Source organism: Pithys albifrons, chromosome 6 (genome assembly GCF_047495875.1).
Source record: "Pithys albifrons albifrons isolate INPA30051 chromosome 6, PitAlb_v1, whole genome shotgun sequence".
Lineage (NCBI taxonomy): Eukaryota > Metazoa > Chordata > Aves > Passeriformes > Thamnophilidae > Pithys > Pithys albifrons.
Window position 1 is genome coordinate 14,815,599 of NC_092463.1, and position 27,989 is coordinate 14,843,587.

Consider the following 27,989-nt stretch of genomic DNA (forward strand, 5'->3'; position numbering starts at 1 on the left):
AACAGACCCTTATGGTTCACGTGTTCAAACAGGCATATGAAATACAAATGTGTAAATGGATTAATCAATATTTGATTAATCCAATATCAGTAGATTAATCATATTAATCCAATATCATGTTTGATTCATTCAATATCAGTGAATGAAACTTCTGTAGAAGAAATATTAAAACCCCAATACAACAGAGTAATAAAGTATGAGAAATAAAAAAAAAATTATATAATAAGCCTAAACAAAACTAATTTCAGAAACTAGAAGTTCTTTCCATCTAAAATGGATCAGGAATTTTCTGCATTTTTGTTTCACAATTCCTATTTCTGCTGGGATTTAATGTTTATTCCAGTCGATATCAGGACTGTTCTTGAAGAGATATTCTGCCTATAAACAGAAGATTTTCAAAGTTAGAATTATTTTTGTCTCCAGTTTTGAAATGTATGAAAAATAACAAGAATGTAGTGGATAACATTGCTTTAAACAAAATTGAAGAAAGTATTAAATAGCACAAAAATGTAATTTCTGGCAGAGAAATCTCTTTCCCACAAATACCATCCAAAAACTATTGACCTCATTGTCCCTCTTGGTAGCAGTCACCCCGTTTCTATCCTGGGCAAGAGAAGGAAGTAAGCCATTTATAACAGTATTTGTCACTCCATGGAAGAGCTTAGGGAGTACCACAGGGCCTGATTTCTGGACTCAGCTGAGTAGATTATACTGATCTTTTTGCAGTTATTAGGGAAGCTCTGATGCTCATACAGCGACAGGTAATTGTTACTCACAAAAAGGTTACAAGAAAACGTTTCCTAGTGCATGAAGTAGCATTGCAACACTGTTGCTTTCATTTTAAACTTTTGGATGTTAATGAAATTCTCTGTTTCAGCAGTGAGTAACTTGCTTAGGATGTGCAGAAAAAGCAACAGCACAGCAGTAAAGTTACAACACCTGTATTCCTGTCTGAATGCAGTGCTGACCCTGCTTTCAGCTCAATGCTGAAATGGGTAACTTCCTGAGGTCATTTGCAACTGGAATTATTCTATGAATGTCATATAGGATTTTCTCATTAATTTATCTGTGTATTGTGAAGGGAATTATGGAAGAGCTTGCACTCATCATTACAACAACATGTTCTGTTGTGCCTAGAGGGGTGCATGGAGAGTGATGTCCCCCTTTCTGAAGTGTTAAAAATTTCATACCTTTTGAAAGTAGACATAAGCAGATAGTATTGTTAGGCTACATGTTGAAATTTATCTGAACCATATACTTAGGCTGTGTAAGTCAAGGATGGATCACAGTGAAACCTGGTGCTAACAATCTGAACATTAATAATAGAACAGAAAAAGCTGCAGCTTAAACATTACTGAAAAATTAATCGCTGGGGTGGACAGCCCATAGATTGTGGTATATGAACTGTAACAACCAGATTACAGCATGGACTGCAGAACCAACCAAAACCCACACAGAAGTTGGTGTAAGAGGGTGTGAAGGGAGCCACTCAGCAACCACTTGGTAACCAAACAACAAACCAATGGACAGCAATAACACACCAGCCCCCGACATGGGTGTTTGTCCTGACTGTCCTGTAAGGGATGCAGAGCTTAGATTGTAAGAGTATAATTGTCCAGGGATTTATTTCATGGACCCTCTTTTGAGGCATCTGGCTCAAGCTACCAGATCCATGCCAATGAGCCTATCTAATGGAGATGAAAGCCTAGTGTCAAAAGTTTCTTTAACTTGCAGGCCTCTTATGTTACAGCAGAATTGTCAGCGTGCATAAGATGTGCAGAGTACACATACCAAAGGGAAACAGATTCTGGTAGTGATTCTTGTTCTATTACTGTTTAATTAAACTGGATTATACCCTTACTTGATACACAGTATCAACAGAACCCATAAAGAGTAGTTGCCGGGTTTTAATTTTCACTACAATTGCTGCTCACCAGAATTGCAGACACTAATCATTAGTTAGTTTGTTATTGTGATAGTGGGGAAAAAGAATTTAAGTCCTTATGTTAGTCCTTTGGGTCTACATGAAACATATTTAAGGAACAGAACATAATCACCTTACCAGAAAATTGACTGGATCATCTGGCCTGATCCTACAGCATTCATTTATCCCTTGCATAAGTGTCGGCATGACATTCTTCATTAAATAGTTTCTCAGTGGAATGGACTGAGCCTCCAATAACTCTTGTTCTTGTCTTTTCACTTCCTCCAGCTGTTTATTCTACAAGTAATGAAAACGAAATTTTTTTTAAAAAAATCATAAATACTCAGGTTTATAACATCCACCAAATAGCACTTTGCTGAATAATAATTCTAGTCTAGAGTAAAAAAAAATAGTGTTAGAAGCTGTGGACAGAACTTTAAAACACAACTTGGCAGAAAAAATTATTAACAGTTCATTAAATTTAGGGCACACAACACACTGGGGACAAGGAATTGAACATGATGGATTCTGAAATAATCTCCATAGTAAAATTATTCTTTTTCTTTAACACCTAAAAGGAGGTTTATTCTGAAGTCTTCCAGTGGTCTTGTTTCCATAAGATATTTGGCAAAATGGTTGGAATACACTGTAGCACTTCAAAAATTAGTACTATTGAGAATGTAGATTGTTTCTTGGGGTTCTTTGAACTGGAGGGAATGGAGAGTATTTTTACCCAGAAGAGAGCCCCAACTCTCTAAATATTAAAATGGTAAATTGTGTTGAGGTTATTTGTTTGTGTTTTGTTTCTTTGCTTTGTTTTATTTTTATTTCTTTGATGTTGTTGAGGGGTTTGAAACTTAGACTAAAACCACAGTAAATTTGATCTGTTTACACCAGCTAAATTTATTTCCAAATTCAGGTTAAATCAAATACAATTATTACACTCAAAAATAAAAAATAGTGGGGTGAGGAAATAAAACTGCTGCAAATTTTTCTGTCTTTCATTCAATAACACTTATTAGCATGCCTACTTGCAATAGTTTTAGGCAGAAGATTATTCCAACTCATTTTCATTGTCCTCTCTTCTCTCATTTTTTAATGAGTAGCCTGAGTCATATATAGATACAGCAAACAGATGATAATCTGAAGACTGCTTTCCTATACTCAGGGCATAACATAAAAACTCAGATAAAACCAATACACCAATCACAGAATCTGCTAAGCTGGAAGGAACCCACAAGGATCATCACGTCCAGCTCCTGCCCCTGAACAAGACCATCTCCAACAGTCACACCATGTGCCTCAGGGTATTGTTTAAATGCTTCTTGAACTCTGTCAGGCTTGGTGCTGTGACCACTTCCTGGGAGAGCCTGTTCCAGTGTCAATCACCCTCTGGGTGAAGAATCCCTTTCTAACATCCTCCCCTGATACAACTTCAGGCCATTTTCTCAGGTCCTGTCATGGGTCACTAAAGAGAATATAATAATATTATATATTGAGAGACAGAGAATGAGAGAGAGAGAGAGAGAGAGAGAGAGAGAGAGAGAGAGAGAGAGAGAGAGAGAGATTATAAAATACTTGCTCGGTTCACTGAATCCAAGAGTGCTGTTGAATAAATCTTGCAAGTGATCATTGATCATTGCTTAGAGACAGCAGCTAAACAACAATCTCGAGGGCAAATGAACAGTTGCTTAGATTTCCTGAGCAGCTGTCTATTTAAAGGGATAACCTTAAGCACATATTTCATTGAAAATCCTACTTTAGCTTTGAGTAATGTGCAGTTTGCTCCTTTAAATGTAGATGGCTTTGGATTGAATACAGTTAAAATGTGTTAACTGTCCTTACAAATTTTACAGAGTACAAAACTCTATTTAATGTTGAATGAAGCTGTAAATTAGCACAGAGATAAGGAAAACCCCCTTATTTATATGCCAACTTCAGAACAATGTAAATACTTCTTTAAAAGTGAATAATTTCAGTGTATTATTTCCCCAGAGATGTGTATGGACATTCAAATATAAGAAAAGGCTCTCTCTGTGGAATGATCAGTTTGGTTTTAAATAGCTCAAAAAGAAAACAATAGACCAGCCTTCTGCTGAAACAACCTGACTTTGGATGTGAACAAGAACATTCTTACAGCATGCATTTCAGGGCATTTACCTAAATTGTTCTCAGGTGTGGCAAAGTAAATAAGGGCAAAGCACTATGTTCAAATCATTCGAGGTCAGTAGCATAAATGCCAAGTACTTATTAAATTATTAGCCAACAAAAACCATCCTTCAAACTGCATCAGGTAGTCCTGACTGAACTGAACACTCAACTCTCACATATATTCTTGCAGGCTCAGAAACATTTTTGCAATGCCACACTGGAATGTTTTTCAGTGTTGAGTCCAAAAACTTGTTTCATAATTAACACTTAATCAGCTGCTTGGAAGTAAACCAAGCAAAATGCAAAAGTCCTAGAAGTCTTGGTGTAGAAAATCACCATTCAATACAGTAGATATTTATAAATGGTAAAATAGAAGAAATACAGCAGAGGGACAACAATAAAAATAGCAAAATATATTTTAAAGTCATGCAAAAAATGCTGTATCTGTAATAAAAAAAGAGACTATATTCTGCAGGATGGGCCCCAAAAGGCACTGTGAAAGTAGTCTAACCCTGAACTAATGCATGATATAAGGAATGAGAGAATTTATGCCACACTTCTCAAGTGTACTTACATAAAGATTGCTTGAAGCCGTCTAAAAACATAAATAATAATGTTTTTCCACAAACACATATTAACCTACCCACTCTTCCAATCTTGCCATTCTTTCAGCCCTTTCCTCAGCTTCTTTACGCTCTTGTTCAGCTTTTTCTTGAGCTTCTTTGACAAGGCGTTCCTCAGCTGCCTTGCGTTCCAAAATCTCCTTTTCTTCATCTGTCAAACCATAATTCCGAGGTTCTCCAATTTCTTTGATAATCTTTTGTATAATAAATCTGTTTTCAGGATCTTCATATACAGCTACATCTTTTAAACAATACAAGAGAGAATATTTCAAAGTTTTTGTCAGTTATCAATGGACATTAGTAAATAACTGCAAAACCTAAAAATATATGGTGCTCATGTTGTTTGAATTTTCAAGTTTACGATGTTGTTTTCAGTTGCTTATAGATGTCAATTTTTTTGCTACACAGAAGAAGTTTTTTAAATCTAATTTTCTTTACTAGTTTCAAAAATAATTTGCCTTTTAAGATAATTTAAGGAAGAAATATATTAAAATAATTTTTACAACTTTCATTTATCAGTTACAGCTTGCCCAGGTTTTGAAATGTGAAAATGAGACCAATCAACTATCAGAGATATTCCTGATATGAATCGTGTCAACTTATCCAGATGCTCAAAACCATCAGCTTTGTCCCTTTCTCCCCACAAAGGCTACAGAATAAGTTGTTAGGATTTGGCACAAATTCCAAAGTTTTAACTCATACAGATTTATAAATATACAGACCTATCTCTAGTCCATCTCTTACTGTAATAATTACAAAACAAATCTGTAACTTCATACAGGAACACAGAGACAGAACAAACCCTTCTCTTTCATTTTATTTCTTCTCCCTTTTAATTGCTGGAGGTTACTTGCACATTCAACTTGACAAGAAAGAAGGAAAACAAAAACTACAGAACAAAGACTGTTTCCAGTGCTTTCTAGATTCAATATGGGAAGGCAGAAAGGGTACAGAAATGTACATGGAAAAGAGGAGAAGTGGGCATTTGAGGTAGAGAATACAGAGATACAAGGCTGGTTCAGAGACAAGAAACAGAAGATATAAAAGCACAGAAATGGGTAAGGAGAGCAAGCAGATAAAGGGAAAAAGAGAACAACTAAAATACAGAATTTAGATGAGAATTCGGTAGTCCCTGCTTCGCAGTTCTCTACTTTAGGAAGTTATTTTGAAAGTTATTGGCAAAGCATTCTTCTCAGTTCTTTCTAATCACCAATTCAGGCAGAAGATAGCTGTCAAATACTAACAGTTTAAGTGTTTGTGATTTAGACCTAAAGTCCAAACTGTGCTCATGAACTAAGGAGAAAGCTAACATAATTCTACATGATAAAATTATTTTACAGCTTCTTTCAAAAACAGCAGTTACATTCCTAGAGGATTCCAAATTAATAAATTTGCTATGGCAAGTAGTCCATAATTTCTACAATTTTAGCTGCACCTGGATGCACAAATTCCAATTAAAATCACTTTTCTAGTAATTTAATGTATTTTTAAGAACACTACCAGCATTGAATTTGAGGTCTTAAACACTGTAATTTTTTTCTTAGATGGCCACAGAAGAGTAGAATGCATGTTACAGCAATCATAATGAATTACATTTATCCTCAAAAATAAATGACTTTTAAATGAAAAATTAGGTAAGCACTGATGTTGAGAGGAAAAATCACCAGAAAATTAGATCATAAGTTAAGGTCTTCAAAGGAATAACTTTAGCATGCCTTTTTGTAGAAGACCTAACATGCCTGTGTCACTATCCCCAATTTGCAGATGAGGAAAACAAAACAAAGGATAACCAACTTGCAGCCTTCATGCACTGAGTCATTGCAGCAAAGCAGGGTTTACAGAATCTTGAAGCCCACTCCTTTGTACTAATCATATTTCAGACTCAGAAAAAAAATAACAAAAAAGATACATAAAACCATATGTTATGACTTTCTAAAATCAAGGTGGAAGAAAATTTTTATTAATTTGAGTCAATATTTAACAAATCAGGTACAATTTTTAACCCCTTCTTCAGAACATGACTGAGAAACCTGTTGGCTCTCTAATTAAATTGAATCTTCTTAATGCTATGCATCTGATAATCCAACTGGAACATCACCTAAAATGGAGGCTATTGGCTGAGCCAAAGATTCCTCAGTGGTTATCTTTGCAATCTGTCCTTAGCACTTTTCAGCAGAGGCAACATGCTTGCACACTCCAGTAGGTAACAACCAGAAATGTGAATATAGGTAAAGATAACAGTTCAGAATAAAAACAGAACCTAAAGATGATGCTCATTTAAAAATGAGAATCAGTGCTGTAAACTGAATGTGAAATCATCTGGAACATCACAGGTGTGACATCTCAATAGTTAGAATCAGTATGCAAGTGAGTTTCCGTATTTGGAATGGGCTAGAGTTTAAAAATAATCCTTAGGCATAGTTAGCAGAAAGCACTGCAATATTTTATCACAGAGTGTAGACTTTATAGTCTCCATCAAAATAAAATTTGGTCTTGGACAGTGCCATTATTTACACATCTAGAAGTATATAAACTAACAATATGACCAATTGATAGCATCAGACCTTAATATTTACAATTTCTTTAATTTACTTTCCATTGTAGAATTACCTCTATTCTTAAATAATTATACTAACTTACTACTTTTTTTCACTGCTACATTTCCTAACAACACATATGTAGTAGTATTACATTCCAGATAATCTCCATGATTGACATTAAAAACACTTAGAAAATCAGGTATGACTGAGGCTGTTGAACAATTGACTTCTCATAATTCATCTCAAATGGACATTCCAAATATCAGCAGTTTGACTTTAGTTGCAGGGTTTCCCCCTTGTTCTTTCTTTCCTCTCCTCCTCATAAAAAAAAAATCACCTTCTATTTAGAATGCTGACACCCTGATCTTACTGGTTTTGAATAATCAGATTATAGTAATCCTCAAGATTTCCCAGTGGTCACAATTTTCTAGATAGTGTGTAAGGAAGACAGATTTTCTCATATACAGGTACAGTGCAAAACAGATCCAGTCCTAGCCTTTTACCTTTGATTTTCAATAATTTCCTTTAATGCTTCATAGTTTACAGATTACCCACATATTATCATGGTGCTGCAAAATGTAGAATATGGAAACATTTTCTTAAGAAAGGATGCACTTTGATCTTAGTGTATTTTCAAGCCTAATCAACTAGAAGGGAGATTTAATCTGTGAAACAGGGAGCAGCTGACAAGCAAGCTCTAAGTGATGTCCATGTGTTAGAAAGACAAATTACTTGTTGGTAGAATTACCTTGTTAAGGTTTAGGGCTGGACATGCTGCGGTCTCAGACATAGCAGGAGGTTAACAAAGCTTAGGGAGAAGGGTGTAGCACTGATAGAGACAGAAAGAATGCAGAATTTATGGGCCACATGGACATCTGGCAGAACTCCCAAGATGAGGAAGAAACTAATAAAGACAGCTCAGAAATTGTGCTGAAATCAGCTCCAGTTGGGTAAAAGGTTGTTCCGGCAGGGGGAGTTCGTGACCACTGACTCACAGACCACTGACCCAAGAAACCCAGCAACCCAAAAGAAGGGAGAGAGACTGAGCATGCAGACTAATTAGAATGAGAGGTGAGAGAATCATTAACCAATAGAAGACAGAATACTAATTAATAAGAGAACTATGTAGATGTTAGCCAGTGAACGTGAATTCCTTTGTTTGCTAAAATGTATAAATAGTAAAAAGTTTTGATAGCTGGAGTGTTTGATTTGTGGAGTATCACTGAGCATGCAGGCTTGCACAACTCTGAAATAAATAATCATTGTCTCTTGAGTGTGTAATTATTGGCTTGTTGCATACCACATAATGAATATGATTTTTGTGAACAGCAACGTCATCTGAGGATAGGCCGAAAGGAAAAATATAAGCAACTATAATATTGAAAGTCCATGAAAATGTACTATTACACATATCTGGAAGGCTGTCAGTGCAGAGGTCTGTAACAGAAGTCATAAAATTATTTTCATAATTTAGCCTAGAAAAGTGAACAACTAAAACCCCAATTTTTATAAACAGGTTAACTGTACAAGAACATATTTAAATGTTTGTTGCATTTGCATTCTGCAATGTTAATAAAATATTATTTATATATGTACACTTACATGATATTTGCAAGTGTTAAATTTGTAATAACAAAATTGTTTTGTTCATATTTTATCTACTAATTGTATTATTTCATACCAATAAACTGAGGATGTATTTCAAGTTCATCAAAGTAGTTGAGAACTGTCGTATCATCTGTGTTCGACTCTCGAAAGAGTTTCAGAGATTGCAGGAACCAGTCCTGGGTGAAATAAGTCCCAGCAACGACACTCTCTGGCAGATTCATTATTCTGTTTATAAGGAATTCATCAGGTGCAGTCAAAGAAAAAACAAATTCTGTGAAGAAAAACATACTGTGTGAATATAATCAAAATTTCAAAAGAAATCAAGAATAGCAAAAACACCAGGATGAAGCAATTTCTACACAGATGAAAACCACTCCATTTTAATTCTCAGCATAACTGGGGCACTACAATAAATTTGGTAACATCTTTCAATATATCATATGAAAGATAAAGTTATGGTATTTAATAAGACAAGTTCAGGAGGTCATTTTTTCTCTATTAATCTCTGCTATAATCATAAGAAAGGCAGGCACTACTATTGTTATCGGCCAACAGCTGATTGCATTTTCACAAGAATAAAAAATAATAATAGCAAAATACCCACAAACCAAACCAAAACCTTCCCTGGAAAAGGCTGTCTAGGGAAATGTTTGAGTCACCATCCCTCAAACTATTTAAGCGATATGGCAATGTGGCACTTAGGGACAGGGTTTAGTGATGGAGTTGGCAGTACTGGGTTAACAGTTGGACTTGATGTTCTTAGTGATCTTTTCCAACCTAAATGATTCTATGATTATTTGTTCACTTTCAAATACGAGGGCAGCAGCATCACATGAAATAGATATTTATTTTAACTTAAATTCAATAGAAACAGATGGAGTGATATTTTAGACTTTTCGTTGGTGGCAACAGTATTTCAAAATTCATCAGTTTATTTAAAAAGAAATCTCTCACACTTACCAGGTATGATTATTTTATTATATTTAGGCATTTTTCCTTGTATTTCTTCTTCTTCAAAATCCTCTTCCACTAAAACAAAAATAAGAAACTATTGGCATTTTCATTTGAAGCAACAATATCACTGTATTTGATAAAACCGTGCCCAGTACCAACACAGCCTTGTCTATATCCCAATTATACTAATAGTTGGACATTAATCTAACCCTGACACCAGTTTAGAGAATTCAATAAGTAATTCATGCTTCCAGCCACTCCAGAACTCTACCTGGGGACATTAGTGATTGTTTGCCTACACAGCAGCAGTATGTACATGCATACACAATTTTTAAACATGTTCAGTTATAAAACTGTTGTCCTGCCTTTTGCCTCTCCTCCTGACGAGTACATTATTCTGCCAAAAACAGAGACAAGGCTCAGAACAGTGAGAAGAAATGTTTTCCAGTTGTATGTTTAAAATGGATTTTTGCCACTTATTGTCTGCTGTTTTCAATAGTCAGTAAAACTGCATGAAGAGCATCAGTCGAGTATGACCATTTAGAGAATAACATACTAAGCTGAACAAAACTGTTTTTTCTTTTTCTTCACACCTCATGTTGTAATTTAAACTTGAACATGATTCCTAATCTTGGTCTTGATGTATGGACAGTGCTTACTCATGGTTTGAAAGGTATATTGCAGAGTTTTTCTGAAGTAATATCTAGTGTAGTTGATGTAATAAACCCACTCTAGTTTAGCTCACAAAACATGCACTGATCCCCTCATTCAGTGGCACTTAAATATTATGAAGAAATTCTGCTGTAGAGGTTCCTTAAGCAGAGTAGACCAACACAAAGCATGGAAACATCTTCCATGTTTGTGCATTTACTTATTACTTTGCCAGAAAAAATAGTCTGAAAACTATCTTGTGCATAAATTAAATAAGGTGGATTACAATCTTTCTTGCCCTCTAAGAATCACATGAAAACAACTTTGGTTTGTATCTCGCCCTGCGGTCATTACAGTGCTGATACACTTCAGGTACTATGGCACTGAGAACAATAGAAAATATTAGCAGGAGTAGCAAAAAAGGCAGCACCTAACCAAAAGCAGCAGTACTTACCACTAAAAAGTTCTGTTGCCTGCTTGTAGGTCTCTGGGAACCCATCTAAAACATATCCCTGATTCTTACAAGGCATAGATTTGAGCTTATCCTTCACAATGGGAATAATAGACTGATTATCCAGACGACCTAGGACAAAGAAGGTTAATAGGTACCCAGATCATAGACACAACATATCTGAAATTATTTTACTAACATTTAAATTCATTTATCAAAGAAACTTCTACTTCGACCCTAGATAAGTTACATACTTTCAGTTACTATTTTTATATTATGTATTGCCAGTGATTTATGGAATATTAATATGTAGCAACAAAATAAAATTACCTTTGTGTTTACAGGGATAGAAATATTGGAATATTAAGGATACAAAACTTGAAATTAGTTTTACTTAGAATAATTCAATCAGATTTTAATAGAAGCAGTAAAGAAATATTTATAGAAAAATTATGAGACAAAGCAACAATCTTCTACATAACTTTAACAGTAATATTTAGTCTTGCAAAAAAGAAGTGAAATAGGTTTTATAGGTTTCATTTTCAGACAAATAGATTGAGATATGAATTGGTTTAACTTGTCCTATATTGTTGAGAAAATATGTGGAATTAAAAAGTATGGTTTGACCTGAAGTTTTGTCCTTTTGACAACATTGACTCCAGTTTCCTGCTTTATTTTGCGTTGGCTCTCAAAAGTCTTAGATATTTATAAACTATTTTAAAAGTCATTATTATTTCAAAAAACAAATCAAAGCATGTAGAAAAGATGCTGCCATAGATCTCATTACTGAAGCTTCTGGATGTGTTACAAGTTCATTGCTTTGCAAATACAAAAGATCCAAATCAGGTAAACCGTTAGTGATAGAATACATTTTTAATGGGGATCACTTAATGCCACATGGCATTCAACCAGAGTCAAACCACCACAGAAATGTATAATGTAAAACATTGCAGTTTATCTTTAAATAAGGTACATACAAACGGACAGGACATTGTTCTTGCTTTTAATAGGAAGTAAAAGTTCTTGTTTAGAAATTTATTTCCTGATTTTCCATTTGCATGGGGTTGCAGTAATTGCCCTTGTTATGGTAACTCATCATCATGGCCAGGCTTCACGAATGGAGATTTGGGAAGGGCTCTGCCCAGCGTGGGTGTGTCCTTCGAGCCAGCACAGTGGATTTTTTAGGTTGGGCACAGTGTGTGCAGAACTGGCCCCACCCTTTAACTCCTCAGGTTCATCTGCCACGGCCGAGCGAGCCTGGACGGTGACAGTGAAGTCCTCAGGACTAGAACCTACAGCCCCCGGTATTCCCAGGAGGTCTCCCATCCAAGTACTGACCCGGGCTGACCCTGCTGAGCTTCTGAGATCTGACAGGATCAGGCATAAACTTATAACCTTCTATTTCCTACCTTTATTCAGCTTCATCTTTTCTTTTATTTCATCTAATAACTCCTGTGCTACTGCTATGTTTTCATCCTGTTCCTCTATGTCATCTTCTCCCTCCTCTCCCACACTATCTTGTCCTTTAGCCACCATTTTCTCCTGATGACAAGAACAGAAATGTGAGTAGGCTTGGAAATTCCATAGCCAAGTTTATTTTATACACAGATGTAATAAGCGAAAAAAAAAAGTAATTCAATTCATGTATGTCTTGGACAGTGAAATACTGAGAAATTCTCAGTCTCTAAAAAGAGTCCAGTGCAATGCACAGAGGTGATCAGTATGTTGAAAGACATTTCCATTCTAAAATAACAGGATTATAAATAATATTTAAATTATGCCAAACATTTTAAAATCTCAGAAATTAAAATAATAGGAACATTAGAAAACAGCAACACACCAGATCCGCAATTTTTTCAGAAATCACATCATCTATCTTAATGTAATGTAGTTTGTAGTGTTTGCAGAGCTCCTCAGCAATGGTAGATTTGCCAACCCCAGGAGGACCATGAATGTAAACTTTGAGAGGCTGGAAGAAAAAGTTGAAGCTATAACATCATTCAAGAAACACAGATGATTTTACATAAAAGAAACTATCTTTTTAATATCATTAATAGGAAATAGCAATTATAATTAAAACTGAAAATATATTTTGGTTTTATTCATTTATTTATTTCTTCCTGGATATCTCCTATATCACCCACAGGCTTTGAGTAACACAGTTACTTATCTGCAGAATTTTACTTTTGGAGAGAAAGCAGGATTCTGTTTAGCAGACCTACAGACCAACTTGTGGCTAAAGTTTGAATAATCTGAAGAGATTAAATGCAATACCAAAGATAAGATGCAGTGAACTTTGGAATGAGGTGTAAATGTTCTACTATAACAGTAGAAATGTGCAATAGTTCTATTTCCCAACTGAGGTAGTTTTGCTGTCATCACAATGATTATTTTCACCTCAAAAGTTTCAGTTTCAGTTTCATCATAATCTTAAAATATTTGGGATTTCTCATTTCAGCCTAAGGAACCTGAGGATGAATAAGTGTAATTAAGATTCCAGTATACACTTATTACATATGTTATGAAGCAAGCTCAAAATCATACATAATTAACTGCCTCTCCTAATTTAGTAAATATGGCAGTACAAACTCTGAAAATTTGATAGACTTGTGACAGAGACAGTCTAGATGCCTTCCCTGTTCTTGCTGCTTTGGTAGGTCTATATTTTGTACTGATAATCCTTACAGAGTTATGCAGGGACTTCCAACAACCAATCTTGAACAACAGTAGCTGTATTTTGTTTTACATGCCCTGAACTCTTGTTTGAAGTTTGAACAAGACTTAGATGTGCTGAACAGATTTGTTATGCCAATCAGTACTCGAATGTATACAAGCATTTTTCTTCACTTTTAAATAAGCCTCCCTACACAGTTGAATGCAGAAGTTCTAAATATCAAGCTAACATGGGAAACAGCAAAGTTGCCCAGTAAAGTAAGCAACAGAGCAGGGTAAATGAAGGGTACTTTGCAACTGAACATCCTGATTCACTAAATATAAAGAAGGGTACAAAATACTCATCTAACTATTGACTGTCATAACAAATCTTAAATAACAGATACACTTACTGTACCTGTGAAACAAAATATACCAAGAGAGCCATTGCATAAAAAAACTACCTTCAGAACAGCAGCTTCTCCATCAAAGAACTAATTTGCATTTACAGAATTTCAATCTTAGGCATAAAGTAAATAAAACTTAATAATTGGTGTTTTGATCAATATTGCCTCTTATTTAACTTCTTCAATTTCAATTTCATATTTTATGTTCACTTATTTTCAATCTATGTCAGTCTTCTATGTATTTATACTGGAATAAATTAAAGCTTGTAGTTATATAACCATTTCCTCTTGGGCAAAAAGAAAGGTGCACTTTAAAATAGTGTACAACAGATCCTTACCAGTAATCCTCGACTTTCCTTGTATTCCTTGACGACTTGTTCAATGTTCTCTATCAGTCCTGCCTCAGCAACCCACTTAATGTTGAAAGTCTCTTTCAGAAAATTAGATTCCATTTGCAGGTTCACAAGCAACATATCCACATGCATTTGCTGAGGGAACAAAGCTACACTTATTTACAGACTTAAGCTATGCATATTAAAAGAACAGTTAGCTGAAACTAGAGACTAGAATGGACAATAGAAAGAATTGAAGCATACGAAAAGAAGATTTGCGTACAAAGCAAAACAGACATTTTAATATTTTAAAAATATTAATTTTCAATGTATATAGTTGTATTTGAGTGTTCTCATGAGCTCTTAGAACATGAAACACTAAGTAATTACTCTCTAAAATGCAAAGGTTTCATGTAATTGCAAGGAAACACCTCTTTCATAAATTTATCAAGTAACATCTGAAAACTACTGAGTTGTAATTTGTTTATTTCTCCTATGAACAGTTTATGCCAGATTAATAGATGAACACAACATAATTTATGTATGCTCTGTTGATCAGCCTTATTAACTGCATTATTAACTTTTTTTGGTTATTTTTATTATTTGTGTAGGTTTTGTTGGAGTCCTCCAGTATGCTAAGGGAGACAATGACACCAGTGCTTCGGTGTTTTGTTTTTTTTTAAAATCAGATTGTAACTCCTTAAAGTAGTCTGTTCTATGTTGGTTAAATTTTGCTTTGTTTATTTTCTAAATTTAAATTATACATTTTTAGGCACATTTTGGGGTTAATTTTTTCTGGTGAAATAAAAAAAGAAATTATATATTTAATGATATTTTACTTTAAGGTTTGCAAACTTCCCTAAAGTAAGAAAAGAAAGGAAAGTACTGACGGTTAAATCTTTGCTCAGGAATGCATTTTCTTTAGGAATCTTCATAATTTTTCCTGGTCCAACATTTTTACTGATGCACTATCAAAAAAAAAACAAACAGCCAAATTATTGAACAAATCAGATTCTTAGAAAAAAATTCAGAGGATTTGTGTGAATAAAATGTGTGCTATAAATTTAGTGTTACACTGTACCAGAAAAATCAGAGCATTGATTTGAGATAGATCTAAGAACAATATATTAATTTTAGTGTTAGTATTGAATAGCTCTTTTTTGCTATATAACACTTTCTCTTTAGCACCCACAATAAAAAAAAAAAAAAAACAACAAACAAAGAAACAACCCAAAACCATAGAAAAATTTTGTGATGCTCTTAAGTCTATGTAAAACTTCCTAGTGCTCAAGATCTATTTGGAGACCTATATTATTTTCCAGAACTTTTAATTCAGGTTCCTGAGGTATTTAATTCTGTTAACAATCAGAAAGGGTTTTCAGATCAATGTCACTGATAACTCTCCATATATCATTTGCATTTTATCATTAGACAGAAATTGTTAGTCACTCCTACAGCCCTTTAAAATAGATTTAACCATTAGATTCCATAAAATCATAAACAATGATATAGACCATCAGAAGAAATTTACATATACTCCAGCATTGTGTCTCCAGTGTTGTCAATTATGAAAGTAAATTAAAGTAAGCATGGGAAAAACCTATGTGATACTCCTTCCAAATATTCTATTATTCAGCTATTTTCAAGTATAACTCTCAAGGTGTTTCTCTCACATGTGCCTTTCCAGTCTTTCCCTGGGCTGGTACAGCACCCTGCCAAGATGATTCTCCTCACAACTTTCTCCACCAGTAAATTCCCATTCACAAAAACTGTCCTCTTACTCCTGCTCTCTATTTTCCAGTTCTGAACAACCACATACCAATGAAAGGACACAAACCAGCCTCTCTGGTGTCAAGCTGCTTCTAAACAGCTATTGGTGAAGTACTTTTTTGAAAGTCTTTGGGAAAATCAAGTAGACTACACCACCTTGTTCACCCTCACCCACATTGGCTACTCATATTATAGAACTTCAGGAGATTTCCAAAGTGGTTAACAGCACTTTTTGGAAAGTATTTTATGACAGCATTTTACAAAAGTCGCATTGGCTCTTCCCACATAGAATATTTTCTGGGTGTCCTCTCATGCATTTAATTTGTTATAATTTCTTACAATGTATCTAGTTGTTAGATGACATCACTAGGCATATTGGCTTTTAATTCCCAAAGTATTTCAGGGACCTCTCTTTTTACATTGCACCACGTTTATCATCCTCCAATCTTCAAGTGCCAGGACAGTATTAAACAGCAAGTTGTATCGATGAATTTGCAGTTCAGAGGTATTTCATCCTTGAGCTATTTCAGTGTTCGGTGAATACCACAGGACTCTGGTGACTTTTTTGTGTTCATTTTGTCAATCTATTTCATAATCTTTTCTACAGATACTTCAGTTTTTACATATTCTCTAACAAGTTACCCACAGAGAGGTCTTGAAGCATTAATAGGCTTCCAAATTCTTACCACTAACATAAAATATCTCTGTTAGCACCTTGTCTTCTATAAGTGATCCTTTTATACCATAATCATCAATTTGCCTTACAGATTTTCTGGCAGGTTTTTTCAGTTATTTGAAAAAATAATACTAATTCTGAGTCTTTCCTGATAGTTCTGTTTTTCACTTATCCTATCAGATTTCATGATCTTTTCTTTTTCATTTTATTCATCTGGATGTAACCATAACTTTTTGAAGTCTGTCTTCTTTTCCTCAACCAACAGTTTAACAGTGCTAATTTTCATTTTCACTTTCTCAAACGTTTTTTAATAAGTAGATGAAATGGACTTACATAGTTAATAATGTTTCAGTAGCATCTACCCTTTTCCTCCAAGGATTTAATATTTTTAATTTCTTTTGTGACATTTTTTAGTATGATATTCTTTCTCATGGTTGACAACAGCTTCAAAATTTACTTTGATCTTTGCTTCTTCCATAGGAATGTTGACTCACTGAATTATGGTAATTCCTACAGAATGACTCTTCAATTACCAACTTTTCAGTGAGACCCTGTATATTTACCCAAACCAAAACACAGATTTCTTTTTCTTGTGAGCTCCTGAACATGGTGTTCCATTAAACACACTTTCATACAATAAAAAATTGGGCTCTTATGGAACATTTGCTCAATCTACCTGAGCAAGTCTCCCATGAGTTGACTCTATCACAATGTATAATTCACACAGTTCTAGACTTAACTTTGGAATGTTTGGAAAAACAAGGTATATTACACTAAATGAAGGGGAAAACATTGTAAAGTCTGAGTATCAAATTGTAGTACTGTGAATCGCATAAAAATTCACAAGAATTTTTGTAGACAAAGTTTGTATGTAAATTAATGATAATTCCTCAAAAGCTAATTCTGCAAAATCAGGTTCAAGTGATGCATTTTGGTTGAAGGACAGAAGTCTTGGAGGACTTCAAAATAATCTATGTTATTTACTACATGAGATAATTCAGGAAGACCTAGTAACTTCTACTTCAGTAAAATGTATAGTTTTTCAAACCTTAACAGATATCTTAGGGGAACAAAAAAACATCAAAATCTCTTACCTTTATCAAATCTCTTACCTTTACTAATTCTTCAAGTGTGTGCCTAGATGAATCCACAGCAAGTATATACTGAACTTTTGGCCTGTGGTCTGCTACATTTTGCAACACCCTGAAACACAGCAAATACAGCCAGGGCCGGTACTTACAGAAGCATACTGGGCTTCCGTTGTTAAATGCATTCCAAGAACACAACCAAGAGCCTGTAAATTCTTGCAGAATGCTTCAGAGCCAGACATTTTTATATATATTTTACATATTAAAGCACTGTTCGATATTCTATTTGAAAAGAAGTTCAAAGGATAAAAAGCAACATCTGTAGAAGATACCATCTTAGCCTGCTGTAGAGTCCAGAATCCATTTCCAGTTCTGTTCCAGTTACCTGGTATTGCACTCTAGATCAAGCATGGCTTGTCATTTCTTAAAAGCACAGCACCAATGCAACAGTCAGACAAGGTTTCCAGGAGGCACATCTAGTACTAGTGAAACTGAAGGCTCTGAATAAGCAAAAAGGGCCAAATAGTGACCCTAAACCAATCCACCCAATTTAAAAGCCTCAGGACCCTCCAGTGGATTTGGGTTTGTTACCCAACTGGCATAAGTTGTTCCCCAGGGGAACTTTTTCCCACTTACGCTGCTAAATCAAGGATATGAATGGTTGGAATAAAATTCTTTCCATCTTCAAAAACAGGTATTACAGGAGTCTCACTAAGCCAACACATCTGAAAATACAGAGAATGAAGTGAGGAGAAAAAGATTACTTTTAACCAGAGCAAAAAAAGGGGCATTTGTTTACCAGACAAATCTATATATTCAGGATTTAAAATTCAATTTATTGAGTGTTTAATGGAACAGCAATAAAGGAAACAATTTTTGAGAAATATTGATTGACAGCCTACTAAAAAAAAGGAATTTTTTTTAAAGAATATTCTTTAATCTTGACAAATATTATTTTGTATCCCACAAAAGACAAATGCTTGGGGAAAAAAAGACTGTAATGTTGAGAACAAATAAATTTTTCTGGATTTCATTGATATGACAGACATTCTCACTGGAAAATACATATGGAGATACTGGTCAAAAACTACAGAAAATCTAAAAAAAAATACAGAGTCAAAAAAGTGAAAACCACTTTCATTGTAGCTAAAATATTTCAAAGGGATCAAATAATCAGTTCTTTTCATGAAAGGATTAAGCTTATGGTACCAAAGCTGCTCAAAATGCATTCAATTCTGGTTCAGTTTGCCCCTAGAAATTAAAAGATTCTTCAAATGTACTTGGATGTCTACCTTAAAAAAGTAGTGGAAGACTCCTTCCTCAGCTCCATATTGATGTCCTGAGGCAACAACATAAGTTGAAAATTTATTTTTGTTCTGTGAAGTAAAATCAGCAAGAAAGTTTTTACTAAAATCTGATACTGCAGTTGGGATATAGACTTACACTGAAACTACAGTACTTGTGTACTAAATATACAAAGTATATAAACTATATCACTCAAAATTTGTAGCTAGATCAGTTTTTGCATCTCCTGAAGATTCTTATTTCCTTCCAAAAAAAAAAGCATTGCTCAATGAGAATTGATGTGTCTACATTTGAAATGAAATTCTAAAAAAAAGTTAAAAGTTAAAAAAATTGGAAGTTATATAAGTCAATTAAATGAACAGGATAATTCATGCTTCTATTATCTATTTCCAAGAACAAATAACTCTGAAATTCATTGAAGCTCTTTTTTCAAGTGCATTATATTTGCCTTTGTCTGCCTAACAGAGTGGAAAATGCTAGGTTATTAATTTTACAATTTCTTTACTTTCATTTGATACACATTTCAATAAAAAAATAAATCTGTGAACTATTTAAATGTTTTCCTAACTACGCATCATGATTAACCCACTTCTTTTGCTGCCCAGCACTGTGCAATGTCATAAATTTGCCTGCCTGCTTGGACATATATCCTTGGATCAATGGTGAGGATGGTTACACAGAGAAAAAAAAATCATCTAGATGAGAAAAACTTTCAAGGAAGTCTTTTAAATTGCGACCAGTCACTTTGATATTTATAAGATGAAACAAAATTATTAAATAATTCTCATGTTGTAAAGACCCTACACATTATATATATCTCCATCATACAATGTAAAAGAACTCACCTTTACCAGCAGTGGGGATAAATGCACAGATTAGGGATCTACATATTTTTAATTTTTTTTTTAGTGGAAAATAAACTTTTTGTTATTTTTATAATATTTAAGAAATATAAGAATGAGGAAAGTCTTAGCCAATCTTTAATTGTATAAGCAAAGCATCATATAAAGCAATGACAAGCTGCAACACCAGTGTGTTATGTCTTTGTATATGTTTTTATCTAATCTACTTACAATGTGAAACCTTGTCATAAAAACTACCGCAATTTAGTTGATTTGAACAGCTTGTTACTAATCACAAGAAATACTAAAATCAGAAGACACTACAGACAGCATAAGATTTTCCACACTGTAAGGACTTAAAGACCATAGTTGCCTGTCTCAAACACTGTTAAGGCCACAGAAGGACTTTGCCATGAGATAATCACAGAAGAGAAGGACAAGATGGCCCTATCTCAGGCCTGGTGGAGCCGAGATCTGGTTAGTTCATCCTGGCTAATGTGTCCAGACAAAAATTCCCACTGTGGCAAATTGTGTAAAGAAACAACTGCTCATACACATATCAAACAAAGACCACCCCAAGTTATGGGACAGATGGCACTGGCAATCACCGACCACCAAAGCCCCCCAGATATGCCTCTGTGGATAACTGGAACTTGGACTGTAAATTAAGCCACCACAGAGGGAACTTGAGATAAGATTAAGCTTGTGCTGTTGTCTGGGTGCTATCTCAGACCTCTGGGAGGTTAACAAAGCCTTGCCAGAGGAATTTGTCACTGATAATGGACAAAAAGAAAACAGAATTTATACGCCACATGGAAAGTCAATTCAGCAACTGTGCTGATATCAGCTCCAACTGAGTAAAAGGTAATTCCTTCATGGGGAGATCACAACCACTGACTCACTGCCACAAAAGCAAGAAACCCACCAACTCAAAGGAAGAGACAGACTGAGCCTGTGGATTAATTAGCACTAGAAGTGAGAGAATCATTTAACCAACAGAATCAGAGAATTGTGTAGCCAATGAGCATTAATACCTTTGTTTGCTAAAACTTATAAACAGTGAAAATTTTGAACTACCTTGGGACTCCCATCACCCAGAAACCCAAGGTGAAGAAGGACCAACAGGACACCATCAGATCCATGGATGGAATCTTCTACTTGGCCTCTCTGTCCCTCTCCTCTCTTTTCTACTTCTTTCTATCTCTCTATGTCGTACTCGTTAAATAAAAACATGTTATTGATGTTGGCATATGGTCTTTTTTGCACCTTAATTTAAGGAGAGGCATTTCTCATGAATCAGATCTTAACACACAGTGAGTTTGCTTGAGTAGTACTCTGATTTACTGTTTGTAACCTAAGAGCAGCTGCTTCCAGCATTGCTCTGCAAAAATGCCTCAGAAGACATGTAGTAATTTCCATCTCCCAGCAGGAAAAACCTGCCTCTTGTGAAAGCACAGGGGAGCGATTTCTCATTTCCCCTAGGAAGAATGTACACAAGATTTTCTTCTATGTACCTTGCACTAACATCTGCCAGTTGTGGAGAAAAACCAGTTTGCCACCAAGTGCTGTACATCGCTGAAATACAAACCACTAAAGCAGGTTCAAGTCCTCTAACAACACTTATTTAATGCCACAAGTCACACATACAAGAAAGTACTACTTGAAGTTACTTGGATATATTTAATTTAAAAAATAAGGCAATTCTTAGGCAAGTTGCAGTTCCACACAGCCTGTTTATGTTTAGTTCCAGGTAGTGTCACGTTCCCGTGTAATATTTATTAAAGCCACTAGATGTCACATTCTAGCTGGAATCATGAGTTTGCTTGGTTTAGGTTTGTTTGTTTGCTTTATTCTAATAAATTGCTTGAAAGGGGAAACGAGTCTAAATTAATGGATTCTGGAACTGTGATGCCACTGAGAACAGAGTTAGGAGATGAAGAGTTTTTCTGTCTGTAGTAGGCATATATTCATCCAAGGGTTCTGGGTTTGGCAGGACTCCAGATTCAGCAACTTCTGAGAGAAGCTGCACAGCTTGAATGCTGTGCCAGAAAGGTAAAGGCAAAAACTTGCTAGTGACAAGCAAAGACTTCTGGCTCACAGCTCTTATTGAATTTTAATCAAAAAATAAGCAGGAGATACACTAACTCAGACAGGTGAAATCTTCCTTTAAGCAACAACAGCACTCTGAACAGACACCAAGGCTAAGAAACCCTTCTATTCTTGGTGTAAGATCTTCTCTACCTGACTGACAGGACTCATGAATCCTGATGTCTGAGCTCCTTGTGGGGAATGGCAACACTGTAATTTCTTTCATTGATGGCACATTCCCCAGATGCCACTGAGTTTAGAAATGAGTAAGAACTGTAATCCAGGAGTCTTCAGCCATCACAGGAAGCTAAAGTTGATCTCCTGGGGAGAAAGATGCTTTGAAGCCTTCCTGTTTCAAAGTGCTGACACAAACTACCCAGGGGCACTGATACCTATTGACATTGACCCTGGAGTTCTGGAGGAAAAGGGCTCCTTTTGAAAGGCCTATAGCATGTATGTATTGAAAATATTCAAGTTGCTTTTATCACATACTCTGATATATTGTTCCACTGTCTTCTCAACAGATGTTCAGTCTGACAAACATTTAGAAGCTAATTATATTAGTGCTTTTGTTATGCAGTGACTCAGTGCTTTAGACTAGTCAGAAAAATAAAATCAGTAGTTCATCTGGGTATTAGTTGTGGCAGAAGTTATTGTAATGTTAGATGGACATTTACAATCTTTATGTTTCTAACATTTCAAGTATGAGAGTTGTTCCATGGTCGTACAACTCCATGCTAGCATAGTAAAAGAAAAAATAATTTACCACTGATTTTTCAAGGTGTAAACCAAATTATACTGGTATTTCATACTCTTAGATCCATGTTAGAAGACAATATAATGTCTAGTGTTATTTTCCCAGCAGGGGATAAGATGACAAGTGTATACTCAAAACAGAGCAAAGTTTTTTTCCCTTCTGTTATTCGCATGACAAATTTCTTCAATGGACACTGAATCATACTGATTATGTGAGATTGCTAAAAGAATGACCAAATGACACCTTCATCATAAAATGTAAGTCACTGTCCTCCTATAACTTTCACAATACTCCATCACTGGTAAAACAGCATTCATTTTCCTGAACTGTGAAGTATAACCTGAGCCATTGCTGGTATTTATTTAAGAATAGTTCTTAAATACAAAGTTCTTAAATATAAAGAGCATGGTCTGTTCTCTAGTAAGATTAATGGTCTAATCAGGTCAAAACAAATGAAGTTGAAAGAAGGGATTTTAAAACACTTATAAAGTGATAACATATATTCTATTTATTCTGAATCAGCTCTACGGCCATGATTTCAAGTGAATTACAGGGTGGAATAAAAGTCAATAAGCCCTCTGCTCCAGAAGCACAAACTATTCAGGAACATGCTGGGTGTGGCCAGAATATCTTTTAAATATTTACATGAGACATAATACTAACATGGCTTGTTAATGTTTAAAGAGGCTGCTTTTCTTTAAAGTTGTACTAATATCCCCTTTCTCCACAGTCTTTCATCCTCAAGTCTTTCCCCACATAGGCCCCACTTTTGATTCTTTCTGATACATTCAAAGAAACAATATTTTTTTAGATGGAGCAAGGGTTGGACTCGATGATCTCGGAGGTCTTTTCCAACCCAATCGATTCTATGATTCTATGATTCTAAGCATGACTTTCTCACTACCTAAGGAAAAGAAGACAGAATTTGGGATTTATATTATGCATGCACATAGGTTTCAAAAGACATTATAGTATTCTCTATACTACTATATTTTATTAATTATTGATGTAATCCATTTTCATAAAGAGAGTAACATATTCTTAAAATTTATTCAGATGGTTGGTAATTTCCATTACTAAAATAAAGCTGTAATTAAGAAGACAAAACAATTTATTTTTACAAATAATTACTTTACATACAGTTTTTCCAAGTTTCACAATGAGTTTTTCAGCATTTATGTGATCCATAAAGTTAGGATGAGATTTTCTTGTGCGATAATCTTCATCGGTAAAAGGGGTCTCAGGATTTTCCTACAAAGAAAACAATGTGACTATTATACATTTCTTAAAACAGAACAATTTTTAAAGGCCTAGATGGCTAAAGTAAGTTCTTTAAAAGTATTTTTAAAATTTGTTTTAACTTCATTGTCATTTGAAATTCTTATAGTTTCTGAATCTGATGCTTGAAGTTCAACATTTTGAAAACATCACTAGTTCAATTTCAATTTTATAGATTTCACTGAATATTCTGAGTTGGAAGGCACCCACAAAGATCAAGTCCAATTCTTAAGTGAATGGCCCATATGGGGATTGAACCCATAACAGTAGAAGATTTTAAAACTATTTTTTATATTGTAAAAAACATTAATTTTTATTATGTATAGCATTACATGGAAGTTGAAAAACTTCTTCTGTAACAATGAATTTGAGAATTGCAATAGTATATTTCAGTGTCCAGCATAGTTCCCGACAATACCTAATACATATAACATATATAAAGATGTATCTATTCATCCATCTACACACTGTGTTAAATATGTATTTTATTGACCAAGCAGCCCTTATGTCCTTCTATGTCATTGTACCCCAAAACCTAAACTTCTCAGTCAGTGGAATATTTAACACTTTTGGCAGTAAGTAACGATTCAGGGTGAAAGAATCCTAAAAAAAACCCCTCACTTGCTGACACTAACTTTGTTATCCATCATTGAAGTACATACCCGAAATATATTGTTAAATTGAATTTGATGAATATTTTCCATTAAATGGCAATATTTGGTTAAAAAAATTAATGTTTTCATATCACTTACAGGATCAGGAAGTTTTGTATTTGCCCAGGTCATTATTGTTGAAATGAGGATGAATAACTTTGGTCTTGCAAAATTCTCTATTTCCTTATGGAGGGCTGTTAAATGCAAGCAAAGACTTAATTTATTTTAAACTGTAATTTTCAAACTGTATTTTGGCTTTTATATAAAGGTCCTGTACAGACATTCATATCTTAATGGTCCATGTGATCCATATTTTTAAGCAAATGCTCTTTATTTAAGGTAATATAAAATAAAGATAATAAATCAGGAAAGAATAGAAATAAAGCAATAATGGTAATAAAGAACCAAATTATTTGGAGCATAATCTTCACAGAGCTACATGTGGTGAAGAAATACAAACAATCTATCCTAGGAAATGATTCATCTTTATTGACTGCTGAGATACTGAAAGGAAATAAAAGTGTGCACTTTTCATGATAGAAAAAAGAAAGAGCTATTGAATGTAAGCAAAGTGTCCTTATTTTAATTTTTTTGTTATGTAAATGATTTTCTTATCCAAATATACTGTAAAGAGGAAAGCATAATTTCATTTAGCTATCATATAAAGAACAATATTTCACTGTCATCATAAAAGGATTCCAGATGTCTATTAGAATTTGGATGCAACAATCAGGAGAAAGTTTCAGAAAGACTGATACTAGTATTTTTATTGGACTTTTAAGTCAAAATATACTTAAAATAATTACATAAAACATTCAAACATTTTTTGAATATCACAGAGCACATTTTCTACCCACCTCCCAATGAAAATAGATGAGAGGATGGTTGATGGTTATTTAGGGAAACAACTGCCTACACAGATGTGTCATTAAAAGAGCTGATCATTCCAGGACAGCTTCTCTCCTTTCTAAATAAGAGAGGGCATTCCATGGTTCCTTGTTATTTAATCAAACAACTGATGCAGCATTTCTCCATCAAGGAACTCAGTTTTATATTACAGTGAACTATAAATCATTTATAATTTCATTATACATTTATGGCAAATTTTGGTAGCTGTATAGCAACCAGATTTCTGTTCGGTAGTGGCTATACTAACCAGAAGCAGCCCACGTTGCTTCCTCAATTTGGTCTGCATCCTCAGTGATACTATATAAGACAATGTCACACGCAAGCAAGTGACTTAAGAGTTCATCTTGAGGAGAGACCTAAGGGAAAAATAGTTACATTCTGTCATACAAAAAAATTCTTTTCTAGTTTACTTCCTGATAGAATGTGGTTTCTAACACTACAAAGTTAGAATAGTTCATAAAACAGTTATCAAACTTTGTCAGATATAAGGAAGTCAATGAAATGTAAATTAAATGCTGAGACTTCTAATTTAAATAGTTATATAGTTTAAAAATATGGATTTTCAATGGTATTTTAGGATCCATATTTTTAGTGCAGTTCTGAGTATCAAAAAATATCCATTACAAGTATTTTAAACAAGTATCAGTTGGCAGAATGGAGAAGACATAAAAAAATGTCCATTTCCTTACAAAATATCACCCTGTAACTCTTGTTAAGTGCAGATTGTCTGTCTCACTTGAACAATTCCAACAAACACTTTGGGGAAAAGTAGTGTTTAAAATTAAATACTGCCAACCATAATTTCCTGACTGAACATCTTAGCTGTAGAGATAGTTGAATTAAAATTTTCAAATGTTTGAAGAGATTCTTCAAACAGAAGAAGAATTATCAATTTGTAATAAGCAGTTTGAGACAGAGGCAATTCTAATCAAACAATTAGCAACCACAATCTTAAAAATAAGCCTCCTTTAGTTAACTAAACTCTGGACATACACATCTTGACACTAAGATGTAGATTTTCAGAACAATCAGCTGGTAGTGAAAGTTGTGATTTCAGTGGACAGTTAAAGGGGACACTAACTTTGATTCCAGCACCAATACTTTTAAAATGGTGATAAAAGACACAGAAAAGTCAACAAATGCTTTCAGGGAAAAAGAAGACGGACTTATGGATCATCAAGACAGATGATGCCCTGTTAATAACTTTTTCTAAAAATCTATTTTGAGTCTGAGTTCCTTCCTTTTACTATTTGCTGTATCAGACCTAGAAGAGAGGAAACCAGACAGTGTGCAGGAAGAAGAAAGAATAAAATAGATACATACAGCTTCCAGCAGGAACAAAAGACCATTTCATTAGTACAGGTCATTTTACATGACTTGCAAAATTTCTAATGTTGTTTAATAGCAGTCTGAAGTAAAACTCACACTTACTGCATATGTTTCCTGTGCAAAACTTGGTTTTGTACTCCCTGGTTTAGAAAGAGTACCCACTATTTCATAGCCTTCCTCCTTTGGGCTACTAGGAACCTCAACAGGTGAATCATTTTCATCTTCCTCCTCCTCCTCTTCTTCATCTCCCTTTTCAAGCGTCGCCCCAACAACACATCCAGAAAAATACTGCAAATACACAAGACACACAATTTGTTTGCAAGTATCTAACCAGTCCTACACAGTTTCTCATGATCTTGAGAACCCCAGCACGGCCTGCCTAGCCCTGACACTGTTGTTGATGCGGTTCAAACACAGCTGCCCATTGAGCAGGAAAATGTTAGGGACTGCTCGGCCTCAGCTGCAATGTTTTGTCTTGTGTCCTATGTCTCAAAGCCGAAGGTGCTGGCGAGTCGCTGGATGCCTTTGCTCTGCGACGGCTTCTCTCAGGCACGGGCTCCCCCAGAGGGTTGTTAGTTATCCCTGGTTATCTCCCTCCAGCCTGAGCTCTCACGACCGGCTCTATCCACATCTCCTGCCCTTAACGCTTATTTTTCTCTCCTCATTATGTTATCCCCTTCCTGCAGGTGACCCAGCTGTCCGCCCGGCCAGGTCCCCCGGGAGCAGCCGCGGCTCCTGCCGCGCTACCGGCCGCGGGCGGGCAGCGGTGCCTCAAGCCGCACGAAGCCGCAGCCTGGAGCAGCCGCGGGCCAGCCCCGCGGTCACCTCGCCGATGGCGCGGCCGCAGTAGGAGTCGAGGTGGTTGAGGAAGACGCGGCAGCCCTGGGGCGGCGGCGCCGCCATCGCCACACGCGGCCCGCGGGACGCCACTGGTTGCCGCGCGACCGGCCGCGCCTGCGCAGTGGGTGGGGGGGGGGGCGCGCTGGCCGGGCCGCCCTTCG

General features: G+C 35.3%; 1 protein-coding gene across 4 annotated transcripts; it reads right to left on the minus strand.

Moving 5' to 3' along the window:
• Positions 1 to 177: 177 nt before the first annotated feature.
• On the minus strand, positions 178 to 27,903 carry AK7 (adenylate kinase 7). 4 transcript variants are annotated; one of them, XM_071559393.1, is made up of 18 exons: positions 27,814 to 27,903; positions 27,091 to 27,276; positions 25,907 to 26,015; positions 24,850 to 24,944; positions 23,960 to 24,070; positions 19,120 to 19,203; positions 18,464 to 18,552; positions 17,852 to 17,942; positions 15,184 to 15,261; positions 14,300 to 14,449; positions 12,743 to 12,871; positions 12,312 to 12,444; positions 10,906 to 11,034; positions 9,807 to 9,875; positions 8,920 to 9,117; positions 4,719 to 4,939; positions 2,063 to 2,221; positions 178 to 378 (listed from the first exon to the last, which is right to left on the minus strand). In XM_071559393.1, exons 1-18 carry the CDS (start codon positions 27,889 to 27,891, stop codon positions 328 to 330), a joined length of 2,160 nt encoding a protein of 719 aa, XP_071415494.1. In that variant the 5' UTR covers positions 27,892 to 27,903; the 3' UTR covers positions 178 to 327. The 4 variants fall into 4 exon arrangements, with proteins under 4 accessions (XP_071415494.1, XP_071415496.1, XP_071415495.1 ...); XM_071559395.1 differs by lacking the exon at positions 15,184 to 15,261; XM_071559394.1 differs by lacking the exon at positions 9,807 to 9,875.
• Positions 27,904 to 27,989: the final 86 nt, after the last annotated feature.